General features: G+C 42.8%; 1 protein-coding gene across 3 annotated transcripts in view; it reads left to right on the top strand.

Moving 5' to 3' along the window:
* MAST1 (microtubule associated serine/threonine kinase 1) overlaps positions 1–21,944 on the top strand; it is a 120,590-nt gene that overhangs the window by 65,346 nt on the left and 33,300 nt on the right. For all 3 annotated transcript variants that reach the window (XM_042451373.1, XM_042451372.1, XM_042451374.1), the window contains 8 exons: positions 2,402–2,480; positions 4,075–4,235; positions 6,750–6,825; positions 7,970–8,179; positions 8,517–8,618; positions 13,744–13,876; positions 17,041–17,108; positions 20,908–20,993. In XM_042451373.1, coding sequence (XP_042307307.1) covers positions 2,402–2,480; positions 4,075–4,235; positions 6,750–6,825; positions 7,970–8,179; positions 8,517–8,618; positions 13,744–13,876; positions 17,041–17,108; positions 20,908–20,993 — 915 coding nt within the window. The remainder of the gene's footprint in view (positions 1–2,401; positions 2,481–4,074; positions 4,236–6,749; positions 6,826–7,969; positions 8,180–8,516; positions 8,619–13,743; positions 13,877–17,040; positions 17,109–20,907; positions 20,994–21,944) is intronic.

Below are 21,944 nucleotides of genomic sequence, written 5' to 3'. Positions count from 1 at the left end.
TCTCTCTCTCTCTCTCTCTCTCACACACACACGCACACACACACACACTCGCAGAGAGAAGAGAGGCTGCCGGTACCGGGACTCAAATGGGGAGCTGTTTACTTACAAAGGAAGGTGGGCACTTTTTAAATTAACTTTATCAGCAGTAATAACCTATTGACCCTTCCATAAGTCAATCCCTGATTTTGGAGTCCATTTTGGGGCATAAATTTCTCGACTTATAGTTGAGTATACACAGTATTATTTTCTAAAAATGTCTTCGCTCTGTTGAAATGCCCCCTTCAAATCTCCTTTCTGTGTTCTCTAACTGGAAAATCACCAATTGCAGACCTTTCTACAGCCCCAAAGAGGAGACTTTCACAGTTGGGTCTGGCTGAGGGTAGACTTCTTTCCATCTCTCCCCACCCTTGGAGGAGATCCAAAACATCCTACAGTTCCTGGGAGACACTGTTTCAGGCTCCACAATACCACAGTCTAAATTTCCTTGCCTAGCTTCAAGCTATGACAATTTAATCGAAATTGTAAGCTGCCTGGGATTGCTTATTGGGAGAAAGGCAGGTTATAAATTAAACAAATACCGGTAAATAAGTAATAAAATAATAAAGTTGAACTAACAGGATTGAGTATGGCTGGTCTGTGGAGACCGGCAGGCTTGTGAAGCAGCCATTCCCTACTCACTGGAAGTATTTGCAAATTTCAAAATGGTTTCAAAATGGACGTCTCCGAGGTGTTGGTAGCAACTCATCAAAAGCATCTCCTTTTGGGTGGTTTGCCTGTTTGATGCACCAGGAAAAAGCCACAGTGGTCCTTGAGATGACTAGGCTGTATAATGTAGTGTTATGTCCCAGCTCTCTGTGTAAAATGATTCAAGAAATGGGCAAGAAATTCTAGTTCCTGGGCAATTTCCAACAGACTCAAATCTGTTTGGCTTCAGCAAAAGGATGGCTTGCTTCAGTGTGTGTTGGTGATCTGTGTCTTTTCTGGGATGGCTCCAGACACCCAGCCTGGCCAAATTGTAGTGGGCCAACACTTAGAACATAAAGAATTAATGAATTATTCAAGACAAGACAAATCAATTGTCACTGAATCCAGAGGATTGATTGAAACACCTAGCAACACTTGTCAGTGTGTTTATAGCTGTCTGTGAAATAGCTAGTCCAAACTATCATTGTGTTCATGGCCAGTCCCTTGTTCCTGATCTGTGTTTGTGATAAAGTGGTCATAATCATATGTTCACCAAAAGCACACTTACTACACTTTACTACACTTAGCCAAACGGTAAAGAAGTACCAAAAGCATATTTTTGAGCTGGCATTGTGGGGATTTTCACTACTTTTCACTACTCTGGTGCCTCTGATCAAACTACATATCCCAGGGTTCCATAGGATGCTGCCATGCCTGTTAATATGGAATCATAACACTGTGGTTTGTTTCATAGTGTGAAAAGGTCCAGGGATGCCTGTACAAATTCCATTGCTTAAGTGGAGCTTTACAGTTCTAAACCCTTTTTTCTTGTTACATTAAACACTAGGTATCCTAAGAAAAGGTTGTACTGCTTCCATGAAATAAAATGAAAGCTATTGAATGCATCTCTAAAAGCCCATCCTACATACACACACACACACACACACACACACAAACACACACACACCCCATGCACAGAAAATATTTTGACATTGGTGGCAAGAAAGTGTCTACCACCACACTTGAGAACATTGGGCCAACTGCGGAAGATCAGGGCTGACTGTGTAGTCCAAACAACTCTATCCTCAAAATCCTTCCTGCCCTTCTGGTATCTGCCACCTGAGGCCATCACCTTATTCTAGCTAGTGGTAGAGCTAGCCTTTATCTTAGCTGAGATTTTTTGTTCATAGGAGACTCCTAAATGGGCTAAGATGTCTGAGGGAATAATGTGTTAGGAGACCTAGGCTGCATCTGCACAGCAGAATTGATACTGTTAGACATTGCTTTAACTGCGATGGCTCAGTGTTGTGGGGTTCTGGAATTTGTAGTTTTGTGAGACGTTCAGCCTTCTCTGTCTGAGAATGCTGGTGCGACTACAAGCTACAAGTCTCAGGATTCCATAGGAAGGAGTCATGACAGTTAAAGTGATGTCAAACTGCATTAGTTCTGCAGTATGGCAGAATCAGTTCAGTTTGGCATTCAAAGTGATAGATCTTGCATACACCTTCACTCACTGAAAGTCTAAATCAGTACTGTAGTTATTTCCCTCATGCTCTGTTACTAGATGGACCAGACAATAAAACAATAAGACAAGAAATCATCATCATCATCATCATCTGTGGTTGTGGTTGTTTGTTTGTTTTGTTGGAACTGATTCTGCCTTTCCTTTCTAAATCCTTGACCCTATTGAAGTTTATATTCCTTTCTATAATTTCAGGGCAGATGGACGGCGTTGGTCTCTGGCTTCTCTGCCCTCATCTGGATATGGAACCAACACGCCCAGCTCCACTGTATCGGTAAGAACGTGATGCCCTGAAGGAAGTCTTGGAATGGAGAGGCAAATATTGATTGGATTTTATGGGAGCTGTTTATTGAATATTGGTTCAAAGGATGGTCTCATCTGGTCTGAGAGAGACTCAAAAGCAGCCATGCCACTGCAACTATGAATTATATAGAGAGATAGTGTCCTATGTACTCCTGTAGGAAACTGAGAGCTATGTATGGGATTCATTTTATTCAATGACATGGAGACATCTTAGTTTCACATAATGTGAAAGTCCTGGCAGAAGATACCCGGTTGCTCTTGTTTCCAGGCAAAGCTGGGAAAAGACTCCAGTGTGAAATCCTCATGGATCTGTTGCTGTTGAAGCAGCAAAACTACTATCAGTTTTATGACTTTTCCTCCCACAACTGCTCCATGTTGTACAGGAGCTGGAACCAGGGTGACCAGACGTCCAAACCGCAAAGGAGGACAAGGCACTGTAGAATGTAGGGAATTCAAGAAAAATGTAGGGCATGGCAAAATAAAAGCTCAACATACTACAGTGGTACCCCGGGATACGAAATACCCACGTTACGAAATTTCCGGGATACGAAAAAATCCCATAGGAAATAACTGTTCCGGGTTACGAAGGTTATTTCGGGTTACGAAGAAAATTTTTGGTGCTTTTCGGCGCTATTTCACACGAAATCGCGGCTTTTCCCCTTCCTATGGGTTTTTCGTCTTGCTAAGGCTTTTCGGGTACGAAGCGGCGGCGGACATAATTTCTAACCCGTGGACCACTGTTATAGAGGCCTGATCAGAAGGCCAAAATAAACTCTCAGGTCAAACTTTAGTATAGAATATTAGTGCTTTAAAATTATGCAAGTTTCATAAGAAAAGGCCTTGAAACTGCACCAAAGCCATGCTTTGACAACGCTTCTGTCTTCTTAAGATTGTTGTGTCATTTAAACAGAATACCTCCAAATATGACCTTGTAGCAGCTTTATATTTGGCCATGTCTGTTTCGGAAAAAAAAACCCAGAGATATAAATTGATGGTTCTTACTCATGCTGAAAATGGAGGATTTTTGACATTCTTCCTGGAGAGAAAGTTGCAATGTTGAACATGTCCTGGAAAAAGAGGACATCTGGTCAGCCTGCCTGGAACCTGTTCATGATGAAAGTAAAACTCAGAGCAGCTATGGAGGGGATGGCCTTAAAACCGAGAGTGAATTCACTGCTCTTGTGGCAAAAAATCCATCAGTCCCTCCTGTTTGACATGGTGAGCTGCTGCCAGTCACTGCAGACAGAACTCAACTGGGTGGACCAAGAATCTTGATTCAGCCATATGGGTGTGGGGTAGTTGTCTTTCACAAACCATCATATTTCATTTGCAGTTTTAGTATGCTTTGCTTTATGTGATATGTGGGTGTGTGTTTTGGAAGGCCATGCATCACACACACAGGTATGTAGGTAGGTAGGTCATATCCCAGAGTTGGATGTCCATCTATATGAGATTGGGGAAGATGTGTGTGAATAGATGGTGGCTGTGTTCCACTCCTTAGTCTGCTGTATCTCAGCATCTGCTAAGGGCCCCGGGGCCCATTCTACCTTTTCTCTTTCTTACAGTCATCTTGCTCCTCTCAAGAGCGCCTGCACCAGCTGCCTTATCAGCCCACTGTGGATGAGCTGCATTTCCTTTCCAAGCATTTTGGCAGCACTGAGAGCATCACTGATGATGATGGGGGGCGGCGGTCCCCCGCAGTCCGGCCCCGGTCCCGGAGCCTCAGGTAAGGGTGGAGCAGCCAAGGGAACCCCTAAAGAACAATACCCTTTTGTGATATGTATATGGTTCAGCCTTGATAATATGAATGAGATGCCATCAGTGAAGTTATTGATGACCCATGATGGTTTCACCCAGTCTCATGCTTTCTGTAGGCAGGGTTTGGATGCATGGGTGGCTCCTAAGCTACCATAAAACCGAGAAGTAACTTTGAAAACTTGATAGTGCAATGATCTGTACTTGTAAACTATCCATACAACAATTGAATGCTGGATTAGAATAACTCTGGACTGATTCAGCAAGGCATTTAGGTATGGTGTTTCATAAAGAAATGATCAGAACATAGAAAGTATGCTTTTTTTTTTAGTTCAGAGGCTATTTCCTAATCATACAATTGGCCTTCTGGAGTGGGGCTGTGGGGCCACATGCTTTCGCCTAAATTTGTTTTTGCAGGTCTCAAATTCTCCAGACTCCCTCAAAAAAGGGTGATTGCCTCCTCTAGAAGACCCCAAGAGTGGCAACCCACTGTGGATTTTTGGCAGTCTGTGAAGCTTTCAGTCCTGCAGCAGAAAATTGACAATCATCCACCTCATTTTCATACCCTCCAATTGTTCTGATTTGCTAGGGGCAGTTCCTGTTAATCCTCTGTTGTCCCACTTTTTCAGCTGCTATTACAATGCCTTCTTCCTCTCCCTTTCCTTATCTCACTTCTCTTGCTGCAAACTACTGTAAATGAAATGTGCAAAAATAGTTTGCACTCCATTAGCTCAGTAGCAAGGAGAGGAGAGGAGGGGGCAGAATTTTCCCTTCCAAGTAAGTTCAGACAAAAACAAACTATTGCAGCATCTCCTAGGCTGTGTGTTCATCCTCATTAATAATTTTGCCATCTTGATCATAATTTGATGTTGCTTGGCCACATGCTTCCCTGGTTTCATCTTTGAAGTGTTGCCTACCAGAGCTGTACACATTTAACTTGGTGTAAGTCCCTTTGGGGTTTATTTCTGAGTCAGTATTCATTCATTTGAATCCCACTGTTTTCCCAGTGCAGGACCCAAGCTATGAACAGGATAATGCTACTAATTTCTCTTAGATATGTTCTCAGCATAAATATGATTCCAAAGAAAAATGTTAAAGAGACCAGATTTAGAATTACTGTAGTTAATTATCCTGCTTTCACCCAAATTGGGACCCAACGCAATTTACAACAGAGTTAAAACAAGTTCGCGTTTTAAAACTGATGATAAAAAAGTTAAATACAATTAAACAAGCAATCATATTAATTAACTTTAATTTTAAAAAATATAAAATAATTTAAAAACAAATCCATAAAAATAAGAATACAGCACACACACCATAAGAAGAACTCCCCACAACCAGCCTGTTTAAATAAAAAGGTCTTTTCCTACCAGGGGAAGAAAAGAGTGGGGCATCCTGGCCTTCTTTGGAAGAGAGTCAGAATCATAGAGTTATAAGAGTCATCTAACAAGAAGAACAGAAAAGAAAAAGACCTCACCTGCCTTTTTCAAAATTTAGCTGGCCAAAATGCAAAAAACATGGAGGAGGAAAATTAGGAATAGACCATCCAGTCCAGGGTCACCAGATGTCCTCCTTTTCCAGGACATGTCTGCCCAGGAGGAATTGCAAACTGTCCTCTATTTTGAGCATGACTGAGAAGCATGAATTTATATTTATATGTGTGTTTTTAGCTTTTATTTGGTACTGTCCTAAATTTTGCTTGAATGCCCTACATTTTGCGGTGCCTTGACCTCCTTTGCAGTTATGACATTTGGTTACCCTGATCTAGTCCAGCCCACTTCTGCCATGCAGGAAAAACAATCAAAGCATTCCTGATAGATGGCCATCCAGCCTCTGTTTAAAAACCTCCAAAGAAGGAGACTCCACTACTCTCCAAGGCAGCATCTTGCACTGTCTGGAAGCAGCCACTGACAAGGTCTTCTTCCTTGTCCTCAGAAGATGGGCCTGTGACAGTGGTGGAACTGAAAGTTCTCCAAAGTTTGCATTAGTGTCTTCCCTCTTTTGAAACAAAGGGCTAATTGTTAATGTACATTTTCCAGAATTACCCGTGTCATCATAAGGCTCCCTTATGCATCTTTAATCGTTTATGGCTAATCTTCCATAATGAGGCTAGTGAGTGTTTTGTCCTCAGAGTTTAACATAGATTAAAGGTGCAGGTAATCCTATAGGAAGCAATATGAAAATACTTGTTTCCACCCTGTTCCTCAACTACAAGAAGGCTTTCTATTATCCCAGCCTGCTGCTCACTGTCTGTCCTTGACTTTCCCCACAGTCGTGTTTGCCTGTACAATGTAAAATTGATGCCTTCTGGAAAGGTAATCTAAAAACAAACAAAGTTATAAAATTAAAAGTGTCTCTTAAAATGATACAATAAAAGACATTAAATAGCCATAATGATGGTGTGGAACCTCCAAATAGAATTTAGGATGATGCAAATCGTACAGAAGAGTTCATCAGCAGCTGATTTGTTCCTTTTCTTTTGCAGCCCAGGCCGGTCTCCCTCTTCCTATGACAATGAGATAGTAATGATGAACCATGTTTACAAGGAACGATTCCCCAAGGTAAGGACTGAGAGAGGAGATGGAGCCTAAAAATTTCACTTGTATCAAAGATGATCCTCTGGGAGCCACTTTATTTAGATGCCTGAAAAACAGCTAAGCACGCTACTAGAGGCAAATGGATCTGTTTCGCTCAACCACCATTGTTGGCAAGAGAGAGAGAGAGAAGCATTTTACACTAACACAATTTAAAACAATCAGCCCCAAATTGGTGTCTTCCAGATGTGTAGGACTACATAGCATGATCGATAGCCATTGGGATGGTGGAAGTCCAGCATGTTGGAAAGTGCCAACATGAGGAAGCCTGCTTTGAAATTGGAATTCTCTTGCCCAAGTAGTATCTCACAACTTTGCATTGTCTCACTCGTTCTCATGACTATTTTAATATTCTATGCAAACATGATGAACAAAATGAGTGAAAGTGTGGGTCAGAGAATCAAAACTGGACCCAGAGTCAAAACTGAATAGATTCTTTGATACAAAAATAGGATGTGCTCTTTGTTATTTATATCATACAATCATAGAGTTGGAAGAGACCACAAGGGCCATCCAGTCCAACCCCCCCCCCTTTTGCCATGCAGGAACTCATAATCAAAACACCCCTGACAGATGGCCATCCAGCCTCTGTTTAAAGACCTCCAATGAAGGAGACTCCACTCCATGGAAAAGTGTTCCACTGTCAAACAGTCCTTACTGTCAGGAAGTTCCTCCTAATGTTGAGGTGAAATCTCTTTTCCTGTAGCTTGCATCCATTGTTCCATGTTCTATAAGTAGATATGATGGAGAACAGAAAGATTTTATTCCTTGTAGTACTGAAGGAAGGAAGGAAGGAAGGAAGGAAGGAAGGAAGGAAAAAAAGAAAGAAAGCCTTGGAGAGTGGAATGTGCAAAATGCATATATAGAGAAGGGGTGAAAGAGTAAACAGATGGATAGACAAACAGATATTCATGTCTTACTATGGTCAGGTGTGATTTCCCAAACAATTTGCTTAAATAGGAAGATGACAAAGGAAGGATCCTCATGACCCAGAACTTAACTGACAGAGAATGCAGTATATTGTTTTGCAGGCATAGGAAAGGAGCATGAGTTAGGACCTAATCTGCGTTTATTTTCTCTGATGAAAAACCCTCTGCTTCTTACCCCACAGGCCACGGCGCAAATGGAAGAGAAGCTGAAAGATTTCATTAAAAGCTATGAACCAGACAGTGTATTACCTTTGGCTGATGGGGCACTGAGTTTCATCCACCACCAGGTCATTGAGTTGGCCCGAGACTGTTTAACCAAGTCCCAAGAAGGTCTCATCACCACTGTCTACTTCTATGAGTTGCAGGAAAACATGGAGAAGCTGCTAAAAGATGTGAGCACCTCAGTCAATAAATGGGGTTTAGAAGAGGTGTAGAGACAAAGCTGAAAGTGGGGGAGCAAATGGAGAAAGATAGAGGCACTATTGTTCAAACTGTGTGCAGAACCTAAGTTAGCTTGGGAGGGGGCTGGGTGAGACTAGGTGATGAACAGTTGAGAAGGAAGCATCCACAATAGACAAGTGAGCCATGGGAGGCTGAGTGTATGATAGTAAGGTATTAATGAGACCATGCAAAGGGGTGGATGTTTCTTGAGTCTATGGGGGTTTTCCAGTGGAGGGGATCTCAGGCTAACTCCTTCTCTCATGAGCCACCTCTTCATTTTGCTTGTAGGCCTACGAACGTTCAGAGAGTGAGGAGGTGACTTTTGTGACTCAACTAGTAAAGAAGCTGCTTATTATCATCTCGCGTCCAGCACGCCTACTGGAATGCCTGGTGAGGCCCTGGGGGATGGTTGAGCGTGGGTGTGTGCATGTGTGAATGTGCATAAATGTAAGAATTGACAGATTGACTCAGAAGTGTTTGACCCTGTTGCTTCTAGATGTTTTTTCACAGAATCACAACAAACGTGCCATAAACACTTTTTAATGTTTCTGTAAAATTATCCTGCAAATGGTAGTCCATCAACATATTAATTGATGGACAGGACAGCGGCAGTGTTACTGTAGGAGGTGGTAAGGGAGAGATTACTCATCTGTTGTTCTCCATTCCCCTCTTCTTTTTCAGTGGTAGGCAAACTGGTACCCTCTAGATATTTTGGCCTACAACTCCCCATAATCCCTGACAATTGACCGTATTGGCTAGGGTTTATGAGAGTTGGTATAGTTCAAAACATACAGAGGACCCCAGCATGTTGTAGGTCGCATACTTCAGCAAGCTGTGCAAAGCAAGTCATACAAATAGAATAGCAAGGAGCCACACTGTGGGTATACATTTGAAACAGTAAGAAAGTGGTAGGGAATGTGAGTCGGGAACTATGGCACTGGATATTACAACAGGAAACAATAGCTAGGTGGAGTCCACAACACTCATGCATCCATGTGTCAAGCAGTAAACATAACAGTAACAGTAATTTTTATTTAGTAGGAATTTTCATAGATATAAAACATTGTATTTTGAATGCTCACAAGAAGTAGTACTGTTTTAGCAGAAGCACAGTGTGGAATTTGCACAAACAATGAAAATGAAATGTGTTATCTAAAAAAGAAGGGAAAATCCTGAAAGGTCCTTAAAATTCATGGTATGCCTGCTTCAACTCAGAAACTAGATCCAGTGGGACATTTGTCTTTGTTGAAGATCCAGTAGTCATTCCCAAATGATTTCCCCAAATTGTTTGTCTCTTTTGGCCCGGTAGGCACAATTTCAAAACGGTGATATTTAAGAGCATCTGCCATCTTGTAATTTGAGACGTGCTGTGCATGCTGATGTTACTTTATAGCAAACACAACCTTGGAGAGAAATACTCCAGAAGAGTCACTGCCTCAAAACATTTAGGTCCCAACCCTGCATTCCTTTTGCCAGCTTAGCTCCCATGTGGAGAAGCTCAGGGAGTTGCTTTGTTTGTGCTCCACGCTTTTCCAGCATAGGGTTGCCAGAGTGAAAACTGGAGAAGGCTCCTGTACTTTTAATAGTTTTGTAGATGCCATAGTGGTTTGAGCATGGGATGATGACTCTGGAGGCCAGAGATCAGATTCATACTGCTATAATGTTCTGGCATAGCTCTTGCACATTTCAGTGGGGCCCGCAGTGGTATCAAGCTTGAAAGTGTCAATTTTTGGAACTACAGTTCATAGAATTCCTTAGCCAGAATGATGAGCATGTTGGCTGGAAGCTTCTGGGAATTATAATCCCAAAAGGAGCATGTCCAAGCTGTAAAATCCAATGGAAACCCACTGGGTGACCTTGGGCAAGTCACATTCTCTCAGCCTCAGCAGAAGGTAATGGCAACCCCTTGCTGAACAAATCTTGCCAAGAAAATCCCATGATAGGTTTGCCTTAGAGTTGCCATAAGTCAGAAATGACACGACACAACAACAACAAAATCCACTGGCTTTTCTGATCCCATTAAGCATTTCTTAATTAAAAGGTCTACCTACTTTCCAGCAGTGGGCAGCCAGATGCCTATATGAAGCTGAGAAGCTGGGCATAAAACGCAGCCGCCTTGGTTGTAGCTTGTTCTTATCACCTTCTATTCTGAGCTCTACAGCCACTGAACATGGAGGCCCTAGTATTTTTTTTTTCCTTTTTTAAAAACCTTTCCTAATCTCTGGTTTCTTCCCAATCTGGTGGTTGTTGATACATGTCTCAAACACAGCAGCCACGACAACAAAGAGGAGGAAATTTCAGCCGGTGTTTGCTTGTTATACAGTCAGTTCAAAGGCAACACCTAAAAATCTCTCTTCTACACAACCACTAAAGGTAGAGGAGTCCTGTCCAGTTTTCCACCTGGCAACCCTATTCCAGGATGATGCTCCAAGCCTGAAAGCAGTTTTCTCTGAGCTGAATCCCATGACGTCTTGGCCCAGATGAAGCATTGCCTTCTGTCTCCCTGCCCTTGTAAGTCGGTTGCCATCCATCTGGAGATCATCAGCTTTCCTCCACCTGTTCCCAGCTAGCTTTTTGAAGGTACCTGTTGGTTTCCCTGGCAACACACCAGCCAATCACAGACAGTGCTTCCTCTACCTGGCCGGCTGCCATCTGGCTCAGCAAGGAGGAGGCTGCGTTTGCTTGCATCACCTTGGCCAGCCTAATGCGGTATCTGTGGCTGTGAATGCAAGGATGGCTGGTGTTAAAAAGATGAGAGTGGCAGGGAAAGCAGCAGACGGTTGCGAGAAAGATGCCCCAGTATCTGATAATGCCTCCCTTTCCCCATCCCTTCCACTGTGGAACAGAAATAAATGGGTTTAGTGGGGGAAATGTGCTTTTTTTTTAAAAAAATGTATTTTTAAAATTTGGTTTATTTGGTCTGTCTACTTAGCTTTGCTGTTGTTGTGTGCCTTCAAGTCATTTCTGACTTATGGCAACCCTGAGATGAACCTAACATGGGGTTTTCTTGGCAGGATTTGCTCAGAAGGGATTTACGCTTGCCACCCTCTGAGACTGAAAGAGTGTGACTTTCCCATGGTCACCCAGTGGGTTTACATGGCCAAGCTGGGACTCGAACCCTGGCCTCCAGAGCCCTAGTCCAAAACTCAAATTACTAGGCCACACTGGCTCTCTAAGCTATCAGTGTCAGATGTTTTAATGTTGTTGTTTTTTTAACAAAAGCAGACTATGAAAGTGTGTGTGTGTGTAGAAGGAAGTGGCTGAATTTTCAGTTCCCTTAATGATTATGTGGGTGTTTTCTCCATCTGATGTTGGCTTGTAAGTAAAGACTGAAAGAAATAGGAGTTTAGTTCATCCTTTTCTAGATTGATTTCCTGGTTTTGTAATCTGGTTGACTTGTGTTATACCTCAGAAGTAGCTTGGACCCCTATAGCTTGATCTGTAGCCTAAATAAAACCATTAAAAACATCATCTCCAGATTTCAAAGTGGCCACAGTTGTAAGTCAAAGGAGACACAGTCTAATTCACAGGCCTGTGGGACCACTAGATCATGCACTGACTGTTCAGATATTTGAAATCAGAACCTCACTCCCAGGAACTTTTAGCTCACAGTGAAGAGCCCTGGTGGCGCAGTGGTTAAATGCCTCTACTGCAACCGCTCATTCGCAAACCACAAGGTTGTGAGTTCAGTACCAGCCAGGGACTCAGGTTCTACTCAGCCTAGCGTCCTTCCAAGATCGCTAAAATGAGTACCCAGCTTGTTGGAGACAGTTAGCTTACACATTGTAAACAGCTTAGGGAGTGCTTAAATGCACTGATAAGTGGTATAGAAATGTACTTGCTATTGCTATATTGCTGTTGTAGTGCTTTTTGCTCATTTCTTGTAAAACAAACACAGAAACCCCTAATGCTGGGCTAGATCAGTACACCTGCATCACAGTGGAATATTCCACAGAGTCAGTGATATGGAAGCGCCCCCCCCTCCTATGGGTCATGTAGCATGTGGAGGTGGGGGGCTGTGACATGTCCAGGAGACGTTTTTCAGACCCTGGGAGCCTCAGTCACAACACACATACACACTCATGGCTAAAAATGACTGGAAGCCCTCTTCTGGTTTGGAAAAATAGATTTTTAGTAAAATGTTAAACACTAGATATGTTCGTTGTGTCCCATTTAAAGCTGAAATGTTCTTTCTGGAGGCTTCCAAAAGATGCAGTTCACCCAGACAAAGGGGCAGCCTAGGATATTTTGAGAATGGCAGGAACCACTAAGTATCCCTGGTGGCCACATGGATCTCTAGAACCACACTTTGTCCATCCTGATATACCACAAACCTCTGGAACCAGGTAAGGGGAGTTGTGGCCCTCCAGAAGTTTTGGGTTACAATTCCCATAACCATTTCCCATTAGCTGTGCTGGCTGCGAGTGCTAGGAGTTGGTCCAAAATATCTGGAGGACCCAAAGGTTCTCCATCTCTTCTTTGGACAATATACGTCATGCCAGCCATGCACTGTGAACTGCAGCCAGGCAATTTTTCAGACTTCTGTTCCCAAACATATACGTAGATAAAATTTTTACCAGATTTAGAACTCTCCGCTCCCCACTTTCTCCAAACAAATTTGGGTGGTATAAACAGGGGGCATCCTTTAATCTTATAATTGCCCTGTGAGTCAGATTAAGCTGAGTGAGTGAGAGAGAGAGAGAGATGTGAGGAAAGAGAGAAATCTGAGAAAAGAGAGGCTGTATCAGGGTTATCCAGGAAGCCAAAGACATTTTGCTGTCTGCACCAAAAGACAAGATGCCCCCCGCCCCCAATTCCTCCTGCAGAAGTCAACTGTACTGGAAGTCGAATGTTCCTTCTGTGTTGGTGATGGGACATCATGCCTTGCCTCACTTGCAAGTAGCAGACTAACTTAGGGGTACAGAAGAAGTTGCCTAGAAAACAAGGAAATGAACAAGAACATGTGTTGGCCTGTAAATACTATTACCCATCACCATTGCCTATGATGGCTACAAGCAATAGGAGTAGGGGTACAGGTGTCCCATCACCAGCATGGAAGGAATATTCGACTTCCAGTACAGTTGACTACTACAGGAGGAATGAGGGAGCCATCTTGTCCTTTGATGCAGACAGCAAAATGTCTTTGGCTAGTTTTATGGCAACCCATGTTCAGATCTCAGTACAAAGGAACAACTTTGTGGATGACCCTGATACAGCCTCCCTTTTCTCACATCTCTCTTTCCTTACATCTCTCTCTCTCCCTCTCTGCCCAAGGAGAGCTGGGGCTGTCTCCACACCACTCAACATCTTCCACCCACCACAACCACCTCTCTCTGCCTAATAATAGGGCAGGTGCAAGTGCAGCTGTACCACTTTTCTTTGGGGGTCTCCCTGAAGAAGAGAGAAACAGTCCATCACTGTCAGCCTCTGGTTATTGGAAAGAAAGAATTTTAAGTCAAAACTGTTTCTGGGGCAACCTTTAGCCCTAATTCTATCCTGTGTTGTTGCCCTCCAGGAGTTTAATCCTGAGGAGTTTTACCACCTGTTGGAAGCTGCTGAAGATCATGCCAAAGAAGGGCATCTAGTGAAAACAGACATCCCTCGCTACATCATCAGTCAGCTGGGACTCACCCGAGACCCCTTCCCAGGTAATGCAGCAAAAGCCACCTGTAAGAAACCAGGGAGCCATATACATCCATAACTGAGCTACGGTATTTGTATTGTCCTGTGACTGTACATCTGTGTGTGATTTCATGCATGTGTCAGCATGCTCATCTTGTAACTTCTGTGGATATGTGGCAAGTCACTTTTCATCTTGGCTTTTGAGTTTGGCATTTTACATTGATATTCTAAGAAGCCCAGAGTATTTGTCCCCAGAATTCTTCATGTCTAATCAAATCTCATTTCCTCCGAAACATTTATAGTAACCTCTACGTATGAGTAACAATAGTGTGGGCTAATCTACTTTTTAAGCAGGATACATAGTAAAGAAACATAGAGGATGTGATGTCTCTAATGGGATGCTTCTAGTCTTTGCATAATCTTACAACTTCCAGGATCTTAATGAAGCCAAGTTCATCTGAGAGCAGAGTTCTTGACAGGGTTGACAGAGGGGGAGAAAGGAGAAGATAGATTACTAGAGTTTCTAGGCAACACTTTTGAGTTAGCATATTCCTGGGCTAGTTAGACTTTAGTCCAGGGAGGATAGTTGTTTGGCCCTGTAGTTGTTACTGAACTGCTATTCCTATTGCCTGTAGCCATCATAGGCAATGGTATTTGCAGGCCAACACACATTTTCCAGCCTTGTTTCAATGTGTCTAGTACTGCACTTTTGACAAAAACAAGCAAGAGTTTACCCTCTGCTTCACTTAAGAAAGACCAGCCACAACTTTTAAAGATATCCAATGTATGCACTCTTGCTTTGTAATTTTAAAGCACTCAGGTGGACTGTAGGGATCCTTGTACTTCTCCCTGCTTCCACACACAAAAAGGGGCACAGCCATCAACTAGCACAAAACTAAAGTTAGCCCATCCATCCCTACTGGAGAGAAACTGACTGAGCATTGGATTTGTTTTTGTGGAAGACAAACTCTGTACTGAGCTCTCCTTAGCCTCTTCTCATCTCCGAGTCCTTTCTAAGGCCTAATTTTCAATGAACTGGCAAAGCTATGTCTAGACCACCCTGCTGCCCTACAGATGTTCAACTACAACTTAAGAGTACTGGACATGATTCTGGGGAAGACTTAGTGAAATGCACAGGCCCTAACCACCCACTGTTTTCACTGACTTTTAAGTAAACCATACCCTCTTTGTTGTGTGCCTTCAAGTCATTTCTGCCTTATGATGATGCTAAGGTAAATTTATCACAGGATTCTCTTGGCAACATTTGCCAGTGGGATAAGGTTGCTATTCCTTTGTTTGAGACAGAGAGTATGGTTTGATTAAAGTCACCCAATGGGTTTCCATGGCTGAGTAAGGATTCAGATCCTGGTCTTCTGAGTCTTAGTCCAATACTCAAACTACTACACCATGCTAGCTTTCAGACCACCCTTTGAAGCCTCCTAATAACACTTGCTGGGTTACTCAAAAGATAAGGATGTGCTTATTTTCTATGTGGAGGTAATATGGTTATAGGGAGGAACAGCATTCAGTCTCCCACTGAGAGTTATGATTGGGCTTAACACTACCATCCTTAGATAACTCTGATAGGGCTCACTGTGTATATCAGACTTAGGCCTTTCTTTTAACCTCCACCAAGTATTACAAGTAATATTAGGCAGCTGGATCTGGTTCCTCACTAAATATCCCAGAATGCCCCTGTTGTGTACTGCCTTTTTGAAAGATAGGCTCAGAAGACCTAGGCCTTGTGGAGACAATAGAAGGGAATGCTTTCATTGTGGAAGAGGATGAGGGCAGAAGCTAGGTGGACTAGTTGGGGATTCCATCATCACCTTAAAGACAGGTACAATCCTAGTCCTAGCCCTTTAATTTTTATGTTTCGTAATAATAAGTGCCTGTGTGTAGTACCTCTTATAAAGAAAAGCTGTAAACTAGCATGGGGGGCAGCTCAAGAGATGAGTAGACTCAGCCATCCAACTGGTTTGGAGTACTTTCCTCACAACTATCAGAAGAAGAGCCCCATCCAGGCAACATTTTGTCCATGGTCTCTTCAAACCTGGCCCTGTCTTAACTCTCTCTCTCTCTCTCTCTCTCACACACACACACACACACACACACACACAATCAGCTTCATATAATTGATGGGCAGATGATGGTCTGGAAGTAGGGGGGTGGTAATCTAATGCATAAACCTGCCTTATGACTAAAAGCTAAGGTAGGGGGGGGGGGTACACAGCAGATTAGAAACAGTATTGTTTGCTTTGGTATGATGCCATTCATTTCTCCCAACAACCTGCTTGTTTTTCACATACTTTAATTGGTCCGAACGAGCTACCTTTTGCTGCTTTGATTCTATAAAGTCAAACAATATTGAAATACAGTGTATGTGAGATTTCAGTGGCCAGGTTGGCCATATTCCTTCACATCAGGTAAACGGAAGAGAAGTTGTATGGGCCCATCTAATGTTGTTTAGCCCGGAGTTAAGACTAATAATTGGTCAAGAAGAGAGTCTACTGGGGGTCAAAATCTTAACACCCAGATAAGCAAAAAGGAGCAGACATGCCAATGTGTGGCAGTGAGGAGTGGAAGAATCCCAAAGGTCTCATGCACCTGGAGGATCATTGCACATTTTCATATCAGGGTGGTTCTTTGTCATGCAGGTGAATTTATCAACATACTTTTATCATGCCCATAAATTAGTTTGTGACCATACATTTTCATGTCTATAAGCTAGCATACACTTTGGTCTTTATCTTATGTGTGTTGATGAGGTGTGTGTGTTAGTGCACAGATGTGCATTTATGTGAACAGAGTTTCACAACTCCATTTGTATCCCAGTGTGCATGTGAATGAAACTGCCATTATATGCAAACCTGCATGGACATAGATGTTGGTATATTTCTTCCAAAGGTGTTTGTTAAGGTGCGATGCATGTGTGGTTTACCTGTGGTTTGTGTTAGCAAGAGCATGGTTGTGTCTCCTGATTTGCCAACTCTCTCTCACATACATGCATATGAATTAGCATGTCACTGTGTATGTGTATGTACCCTATGCACGTGCATTTGGGTCTATGCATGGCTGTGCGTATGTCTCGGTTTCGCCCTTTCTGTGCTTTCATGAATGACAGTGGGGTTGCTAAAGCCTTGTTCCCTTGGCTCTCCCTTTGGCTCTTTCCAAACCCTGTTGTCGTCAGATGTGCTGTATGTGGAGGAGCACGATAGCGGAGGATCCAACACACCTGACACAGAGGAATTTGCCGAGGTCAGTATTTGGGGGGCAGCTATGCCAACCTCACCCCAGCTCTTTGCCATCTACCCTAGTTTTCTTGCACATACATATACACGCAAGTACATACTCATCTGCATCCTTGTCTTTCCTGCTCATTGATTATGCTATTGCTGCTGCTGCTACAACCAAAACCACTTGGTTGATCCTAGGATGTGGGAAAATGCAAGTGAATGGCAGTTGCCATTAGGCCTTAGATGGGTATCTTGTTTAGTAGACTTTTGGGCAAGCAAACGAACACAAGGAAACCTGGCTTCAGAATGGCTGGCTTGAGTTATGTGTATCTAAAGTAGGGGTGGCAAGCCTGGTCTTACAGATGCTGTCAGATTGCAACTCCTAGCAGCCCCTAGCCGGTATAAGCAATGCTGAGGAACCCTGGAAGTTGCAATTGAACAACATCTAGAGAGTCAACTGGTTCCCACCCACTGAACTGCCACCTCCAAGCCTAAAGGCATGTACATGGCATTGAGCACCTCTGACCCTACACCTGGAACTGTGGGTGGGGGGCAAAGTAGATATTAATTTCAGGAATGAAATTAATGAGCACTATTTTGTTATTTGAATAGCAGTGCCCTACCCATAACCCTCACAGCCCCTTCACTCCTCAGGCTGTATACACTCACGCATAATAGAAATGTACAAGTCAAACAGCATTCACCCAATTAATGTCATGTTCAGCCTGAGAAGGGGTGTGGTGTCTTTTTTCATAGGTACCTTCTAGGAAAATGTTTAATCATGCAAGAGACCTTTTGTGGGCAATCCTCTGCATTATTCTGCAGAAGTAAATCCCCCTGAGTTCAGTGGGACTTGCTTTTAAATGCATGCATATAGGATTGGACATCATAAAGCTATTGATTAATATACTTCTAAAGTAATTTCTGAAGATACTTCATCCAGGGCTAATAAAAACATTTTCATATGATTTAACTGTCTTCTTTTTGACAGTAGTGATCCATCATGAATAAATGTTAATAATAACAAAATCTCCATTTAGGACCAAGATCCAAAAAGTTGTTTAGGGATTTGTGTGACCCTATGATGTTTCCCCATTCACCTGCCACTTGAAACTCATATTCATGCCAACCATTCACATTGTGTGCTGGATGGGGGATTTCCGGAGTTCTAGTCTCAACAAGTAATTACCCCCCAAAACTGCACCCCTTGGGTTGTGGAAACATCCAGTGTGTGCCCATCTGGAACTGAAATGAGACGCCACAAGGCTAATGGATGGAAACCCCAAGAGGAACTTGAGATGGCAACACTTTAAAACTTGGGTCCTCCAGGCGCTGTTGGGCTGTGTCTCTTATCATCTCTCAATAATTACTATGTCAGCTTGATCTGATGGGTGTTGCAGTTTAACAACAGCTGAAGGGCTGCATGTTCCCCAGCGGTGATGTAGGAGACCTGGGCAACAGGGGGCAGAGTAGATACGTGAGGTAGAAAAGAAAAGACCCTACATAATTTTGGAAGGACCTAAGCCAGATCAGTTTATGAATGTAGTACGAAGGTAAAAGGGAAAGGTAGAGATGAGGTGCAGCAGCAGAAATATTTAGCACAGTGCATATTGGGCAAAAATGGGAGAGTGGCATTTTATGTGGATGTACCAGGCAAAGTAGAAGGGAAATGGGTAGAAAGTCTGGGGACAGAAGACATATTATAAAGGAGCATTGGTTCTTAATCCTGCTTGATCCCAGCCTAGGAACTGCATCCTCCATAGCCCTATGGCATATTTGGCAATGGGATACAAACAGAGGTGTTGGTGCTTGCCCTATAGCAAGGGAACCTCTTCCCCACTCATGAAGAAAATCTTCTTCCCTCTTGGAGATGGACCAAAACCATAGTGTTGGTGGGGTATGGATTGTCTTTCAGAAACACTGGAAGACAGATGACATGTGATTTGAATGTATATTAAATTGGTTGAAGAAGGGATTGGGGTTTTCACTACTGAATAAATTTATTGATCTGCTAATTTGATGGGCATATTTGTCTCTTGCTGTGCTAACCATTGTGGGTCACACCATTCCTTTGGGATAAGAGGGAACAACTTAGTGCCAGTACCAGGCATATTATTGGAGAGAAAGTTATGAAGTGGTGCCCACAACCTGAGGCAGCTGATGGCTTCCATATTGATAGGGTGGTGAATCCATCTTCCCAGCCTTGTATGCATGGGCCAGGATGCTCTGGAGGCAGCCTGGAGTATCCTGGCCATGGAAATGTCACAGCCTCCCTGTTATCTGGCCGTCAGTTCTGACACAGGTACAGCAATTCAAACACAATCCCATTGAGATCAGAACAAGTTGCCCAGGACAGATCACATTGCTGGGCATCTTGTCTGACCGCAGAGTGAGTGGCTGGCACCAGCAGCAGACATGCCAGTTGGCTCAGTGGGATGTATTTCAAAAAGCTGTTCGATGACACAACAGAAGGCCTTAGATTTTCCCAGAAGTTCCAAAGTAGAAGGTAGGTTTTTAAAATTGATCTTAAGAATGTTATAGCCCAGTTCTGGTGCTGAACATGCTGGCCGTTGTCCGGTCTGTTTGCAACAGAACCGGGATTTAGGTTGTGCATCTTCTGGACTCTCCGCAGAGAGAATGTGAGGAAGCCGATTTATTTGGCTCATGCAGACAAGACCCAGGTTTTACTCTGAACTTTGCTGTATGGGGTCCAGGACCTTGAATGGCTCCTTTCAACTTTGGACCAAAACCTACTGTAGATTTATTACCTCACTGACATGGAAGCCACCAGCTGACATTTTTCACACCAGCTCCCAAGGTTGCAATTCTGTGGGTGCAGTTTGCCATCCTGAACTGTTTGGTCAGGGATGGTGATATGGACCAATCCTTCCTGCAGCATAGTTGACCCAGCTGTAGTCCAGTACAATAGGGGAGGAGACCAGAATTGGTTCTTGTGATAGCCCTTATGAAAGAAATAAATAGAAAGATGCTGGGTGTGGGATGTCCCTTATATTTGTTTAAAGATTTGTATGAGTTTGTGTTTTTAATTAAGAATTAGATAAAATGAGATTTGTTTCCACAGAAGAAATGCTACATGACCACTTTTCCGGTATGAAATAATTTCTAGTAAAGATGAAGGAGGTAGAGCAGAAGAAAGAGAATTGCTTCAATCAGGAGGTTTCTACCTTCTCAGAGCTTGGAAAGGTTATTTGTGGGATATTCTGAGTTTTTGTAGTACGAAAAAGCTCTGTTCCAGACCAGGTGGGAAAACATCTGAGGAGAATGATCATCAGCACCCTACTCTGGTGTTCTGGAATAGAGAGAATGAAACAAATATGGCTATAAAAAGAAAATTCAAAACATCTCTTATGATGCTGAGGTTTTAAATACATGACCAAGGTTGGTTGGCTCAGGAACCTTTTCTGGGGAACTAGAAGGACTCAGCTTGAAAATAATCTCTTAACAGGCTTCAGTATCAGTGAATACCATCAGAGCATCTCTGTTATCAGATCCCTGCATGTTACTCTCTAGTTAGGGATTTACTCATTTTATATCTCTGTGTTTGGCTCTTCTTCAGTTTTTGCATTTCTTGCAGTTGTACAGCCAATGGAAAACTACACTGACCGCCATGCATATGCAGTTTCAGAATAACTCTCTAACTTTTCTAGTACTGAGGTTAACAGTGTTTGTAAGTGACATATTCCAGGCCCAAATGCAGTATTGCCCTTTGTAAAGAAGGTTTTTTAAAACAGAGGGCTAAATGCCTGTCTGCATATGTACTGCTGCTTATGTCTTCACACCCGGTATGCTTACTGTTGCAGAGTCGTGGGACTACTCCAAAGCCAAAAAAGCCACCAGGAGAAGGAGACTTTGAAACTATCAAACTTATAAGCAATGGGGCATATGGGTGAGTGAGTTTACTCAAATACCAAGCTCCTTGACTCTGTTTACACAGGAGGTTCTCTTTGCTTCTGGTTCAGCACTTCAGCTCCAAATAAAATACCAAAGGTTCTGTTTCTATGGTACAGGAGTACATCATATCCTCCAACTGTCCCAGTTTGTCAGAAAGAGTTGTGATTAATGCTCTGCTGTTCCATTTTTCAGCTGTTTTAAAAATGTCTCAGTTTCTCTTTCTTCTTCCCATTCCCCCCCCCCCCTTTGCCTTCAGCTTACTTCAATAGCTGTAAGCTGAGTTCAAAGTGAAAAAAAAAAATAGTTGCACTCAGTTAACTCAACATGGGGAGAAGAGAGGAGGAGGCAGGAGCTTGCCTTTCCCAGAAGGCTCGGGCAAAAGTAAACTCAGCAGTATCTTCTCATTTGTGTGTTCTTTTTTTTTTTTTAAATTAATGATGCATGCCATCTTGTCCAAACTGTGATGTAACTTAACCACACTTGTCCTGATTTTCATCTGGGAAATGTTGGCTTGGTACATCAGTCTGTTACTTGTCAGAGTCATTACGGCAAAATGCAGAAGGTAAGCAGGCTATATAATCTTCTGGATAACGTAATCTCTCCTCTTCCTTCACTCCGCTCCCTTCATTTGGGTGAAATCATTATCTAGTCTGAGCTTCTTGATCATCCATAGGAGTAGTATCTTTGGTACCCAGAAGTATCTAAACTGAGTTCAGACATACAGGTACCATCACTTTGAAAATGACAAACCCTGTCATTAAAAAAAAGTTTTTATAAGCCCTGTTTTCATAGTAGTTTACAGGAAATATGCATAATACCAGTAAAAACCTAGGAAGAATTATACAGTTGGAACATTAACTATGACAGCAGTTAAAGCCTTTTATATCCATTATAAAATAGGAGTCCCCAGTATTTATGGATTACTGAGTGTAGCTGGAATTCTGAG

The sequence above is a fragment of the Sceloporus undulatus genome, chromosome 2 (genome assembly GCF_019175285.1).
Source record: "Sceloporus undulatus isolate JIND9_A2432 ecotype Alabama chromosome 2, SceUnd_v1.1, whole genome shotgun sequence".
Taxonomy (NCBI): Eukaryota; Metazoa; Chordata; class Lepidosauria; order Squamata; family Phrynosomatidae; genus Sceloporus; species Sceloporus undulatus.
The sequence above is the reverse complement of the archived record's forward strand: the minus strand, read 5'-3'. Positions and strand labels throughout refer to the sequence as shown.